The 4,510-nt window shown below is 52.1% G+C and overlaps 1 protein-coding gene across 3 annotated transcripts in view; it reads left to right on the plus strand.

The window, feature by feature from the left end:
• The window catches only part of RAB8A (RAB8A, member RAS oncogene family), a 28,708-nt gene that overhangs the window by 4,049 nt on the left and 20,149 nt on the right, over window positions 1-4,510 (plus strand). For all 3 annotated transcript variants that reach the window (XM_011980598.1, XM_011980597.1, XM_011980599.1), the window contains exon 2: window positions 3,628-3,688. In XM_011980598.1, the coding sequence (XP_011835988.1) occupies window positions 3,628-3,688 (61 nt within the window). The remainder of the gene's footprint in view (window positions 1-3,627; window positions 3,689-4,510) is intronic.

Here is a 4,510-nt window from a genome sequence, read left to right on the forward strand (position 1 = left end):
TTAGTAGAGACAGGGTTTCACCACGTTGGCCAGGCTGGTCTCGAACTCCTGACCTCATGATCCGCCCACCTTGGCCTCCCAAAGTGCTGGCATTACAAGCATGAGCCACTGCGCCCAGCCCAGACCCCCCTCTTTAGAGTTACTTTGAGCTTTAAAGAGGCTGTCTTCCATTTGCAGATGAGGATGTGACTTGGTGAAAGTTACCTAGCAAGGTGAAGGTGACACCTGACCCCAAGATCCCTCCCTCCCACCCCTTCATTCCCCTCCTTCCATTTGTAGCCTTCTGTCTTCTAGGAATTTCTAATTCACCATGACCTTGAAGTTCAGGCCTCATAATTCTTAGGCCTCATAAAGTTTACACTTCGTAATTAAATTTGGCATGTTAATAAAACCCAGAGGAGTGTAGGGCGGAGTGCTGCTGTGGAACTTGGCCAGCCTAGCAGTGCTCCTCGATTTTGTGTGTCCCTGTACATGCGTGACAGGAAGTGGGGAATGTTTTAGGAAGCCTAGGCACACTGGGCTGTCTAGTCCTGAAGCAGAATCACCTTGATGCTTAAAGGTGATTCCATAAATTAGCCAGACGTGGTGGCGCTTGCCTGTATTCCCAGGTACTCGGGAGACTGAGGCAGGAGAATCGCTTGAATCCAGGAGGCAGAGGTTGCAGTGAGCCAAGATCGTGCCACTGCTCTCCAGCCTGGGCAACAGAGCAAAACTCTGTCTCCAAAAAAAAAAAAAAAAAAAAAAGGTGATTCTATATTGGCTGAGGGCACCTCTGGGTTTTTCTTTATAGATGAAGATTGAGTGGCTGTTCATTTTCTGCCACTCAATCCTTAACATTTTGCCAAAAGTTCCATTTCATCAAAGCCTATTCTCAGAAGTCCCATCGATTATTTCTGGTGTGAACTTGGCCCTGTAGTTCCCTGGAATGGGTTCTCACCAGACTGGCTCGGCGCCACTGCCTCCTCAGGAGTCCATTCATTCCTCCAGTGAGAGGGTTGGCATTTGAGAAAGTGCTTTGTGAACCACTCAACACCACGTAGACCCTGTTGCGCTTTAATTCTTTGATCCAGCCATATTTTGCCAGTGCCTTCTGTGGACCAGGCAGCCGCTTTGGCACGAGGGCTGCAGAGAGGACACAAGTGAGTCAAGGTGCCTGCAGGACTGGGGTACCAGCTTCTAGCAAATGCATATTCAGCCTCTGTGTGTTCAGTCACTGGAGGTAATAGCAGCGGATGAGACTTGTCAGGTACCTGCCCCCAGGGAGCTTACGTTTGAGAGGGCGAAATTCCAGTGCTGAAGCTGACTGGACAGAATTAGCATTCCCACCCTGGGTTCAGAGAGGCCCAGCCAGGCCTGGGCCTCGAGTCTTCTCCGGCAGGGATTTGACCAAACCCCTGGTGGCAAAGGCTGCGTCTGGCTGTTTCTCTCATCCACATGGGCCAGTATGATCTGCAAGCATTATGCCCAGGTCCATGCAGCAGATACATAAATGTATGTCAGCTATGTTAACAAATAGGTAAAGGGAGAACGGATGAGGATGGTCAGGAAGGCTGCCCTGAGGAGGGAACTTGAATGGGAACCTGAACGAAGGGATAGCCAGGTAGCTACAGAAGGAAAGAACTTTCCAGGGCAGGAAAGAGCAAACATCAAAGCCCCCAGACAGGAGCGTGCTTGGAATGTTGAGGGAAATCACTGTGTGGATGGTGTGGCCGGAGCGAGCAGGTCATGAGCCAGAGTGCTGAGAGGTGACCAGATTAGGCAGGACCTCGACACACACGGGTACCTGTTTCCACTTTATTCAAGGGAAGTGGGGCAGGGAAACCACTGAAAGATGCCTTAAAAAAAAAAAAAAAAAAAACCCCGCTTTATGAGGTAGAATTCGCATACTAACATACAGTTCACCCATTTGCAGTGTACAATTCAGTGGCTTTGGGTCCATTCACAGAGTTCCACAACCATCACCACAGGCAATTTGGGAACATTTTTATTATGCCAAAAAGACGCCAACCCAAGGCCAGACACGCACGGTGTCACGGTGGCTCACACCTGTAATCCCAGTACTTTGGGAGGCCAAGGTGGGCAGATCACGAGGTCAAGAGATCGAGAACAGCCTGGCCAACATGGTGAAACCCTGTCTCTACTAAAAATAGAAAAATTAGCTGGGCATGGTGGCTCATGCCTGTAGTCCCAGCTACTTGGGAAGCTGAGGCAGGAGAATCACTTGAACCCGGGAGACAGAGGTTGCAGTGAGCCAGGATCGCATCACTGCACGTCAGCCTGGTGACAGAGAAACTCCGTTTCAAAAATAAAAAATAAAGACACCAACCCTTCCAATTTCCCCATGTTCCCCCAGCCCCAGACAACTGCTAATCAGCTTTCTGTTCCTATGGATGAGCCTGCTCTGGATATGTCTGTTAATGGAATCTCATACTAAGTGACCTTTAGTGTCTGGCTTCTCTCAGCATCCTATCTTCAAGGCTCATCCACATTGTGTAGCATCGAGAGTACTCCGTTCCTTTTTATGACTGAGTCGTATTCCGTTGTATGGTTGGACCACATTTTGTTCATCCATTCATCTGTTGGTGGACACACTAGAAAATTTGGAGCAGAGGGCCGGGTGCGGTGGCTGATGCCTGTAATCCCAGCACTTTGGGAGGCCGAGGCAGGCGAATCATTTGAGGTCAGGAGTTTGAGACCAGCCTGGCCAACACGGTGAAACCCCATCTCTACTAAAAATTCAAAAATTGGCCGGGCGTTGTGGTGGGCACCTATAGTCCCAGCTACTCGGGAGGCTGAGGCAGGAGAATCACTTGAACCCGGGAGACGGAGGCTGCAGTGAGCCAAGATCGTGCCACTGCACTCCGGCCTGGATGACAGAGCGAGACTCCGTCTCAAAAAAAGGAAGAAAGAAAGAAAGTTTGGAGCAGAGGTTAGCTGTGTAACGTGGTTAGGGTTGTATTTTTGAAGGCTAGGGAGGGGACTGAGGGGGAACAGTGGGAGCCTGGGGAACATCAAGGTGGCTGCAAGGTCACCATGGTGAAAGGGGATGAAAGCAGGAGGTGAGAGACAAGGAGGATGGGGTCAGGAAGGCTTTTTAGGAGGTGATCTTCAAGGAGGCCTTAAAGGAGGGGAATTTTGCCCAGGTGACGGGCGGGTGGGACACAGACCACCTGCAGAAAAGGAACAGCGTGTACAAAAGCTGGGGGCAAGAGAGAAACTGACCATGTGCATGGACGCATCATGGGACCCAAGGCCCTGTGTGCTTGGGGGTCAGCTGCAGGGTGGTGGGGAGCAAGGGACTCAGGCCTGCAGAGGGCTCTGCTGAGACCCACTCTGTACAACTGCCTGGGGCAGGGAGGCGGGTTCAGCTGGCAGCAAGGGACAAGAGCAAGGCTTTGCCACCCGTGCCCCCTGGGTTTGCTCTGCACTGCTCCCATCGGCCCTTGGAGAGGGGAAGTATCTCCAAGTGTTTCCAAATCTGGATATTCCGACATCCTGCATGCCCAGTGCCAGGCAGGGTCTCCATAAGCCACGACAACTGTCACGTGCACAGGTTGGTGGCGCCCAGCTCAGACACAGCTTGGGAAATGGGCTGACAGTGATGCGCCTTTTTTCCTTTTCTTTCAGGAATTGACTTTAAAATTAGGACCATAGAGCTCGATGGCAAGAGAATTAAACTGCAGATATGGTAAGAGTCACTGTTCTCTGTCATTCTCTCCACCTGGCAATGGCTTCAAGCCAGAAGCCCTTGGCGTTCTCCCTCTGCCCTCCCTGTGACCTTGGCCTCTGTCTCTTGGTGCCCAGTCCTGGCACATGGGGCTTTCTCCAGAAGCTCCTGGAGTTTTATACTCAGCCCAGAGAGCTGTGCTCTGCTGGCTGCAGGGCGCCAGGGCCTATAGCATCATAGGCACAGAGCTGCCCAGCCCCGGCTAGCTCAGTGTTCTGCCGTGGGCACCATCTGGGTCTGGGCTTCAGAGTGGGCTGCTTCTGTTGAACAGGGAGAGAGCCCTCTCAGTGCCAGGTGCTGGTGACGCCTGCAGGGACTGCGAGATGCCCCAGCTGACAGTTTCCTTTTCAGCCTCCTAACCCACTCAGAAGCATAAAGGTCCAACTTCACTTCCTCTTTTCTCTCCTGGGGCAGGCCTGGCCTCCCTTCCTAGCATACAGACCGAAACCCCGAACCGAAATTAAGCCAAGTCCGGGCCCCCTGGTGAGACCTGTTTCCATTCCTGAGAACTAAGGGTGACTTCCCGTGCACATACAATTAGAGAAGTGGGGAGACTCCAAGTCGCCCTTGCTGGCCTGACTAGTTTGCTGAGACTGAGTTCAGGTGGCGGGTATGGTGGGGTCCTGCCCTGCACACATGCCACTTGCATAGAGTCACTGGCCCTGAGCAAAACAAAGAGAAGTCACATCTAAGAGCATAGTGCAATTTCCCTGTCACCCAAACCAGGCAACTGCCTTTGAGTGGGAGCAGTGTGCCAGGAGACGGGCTGTGAAGCCGTCCTCC

The sequence above is a fragment of the Mandrillus leucophaeus genome, unplaced genomic scaffold, assembly GCF_000951045.1.
Source record: "Mandrillus leucophaeus isolate KB7577 unplaced genomic scaffold, Mleu.le_1.0 Scaffold215, whole genome shotgun sequence".
Classification (NCBI taxonomy): domain Eukaryota; kingdom Metazoa; phylum Chordata; class Mammalia; order Primates; family Cercopithecidae; genus Mandrillus; species Mandrillus leucophaeus.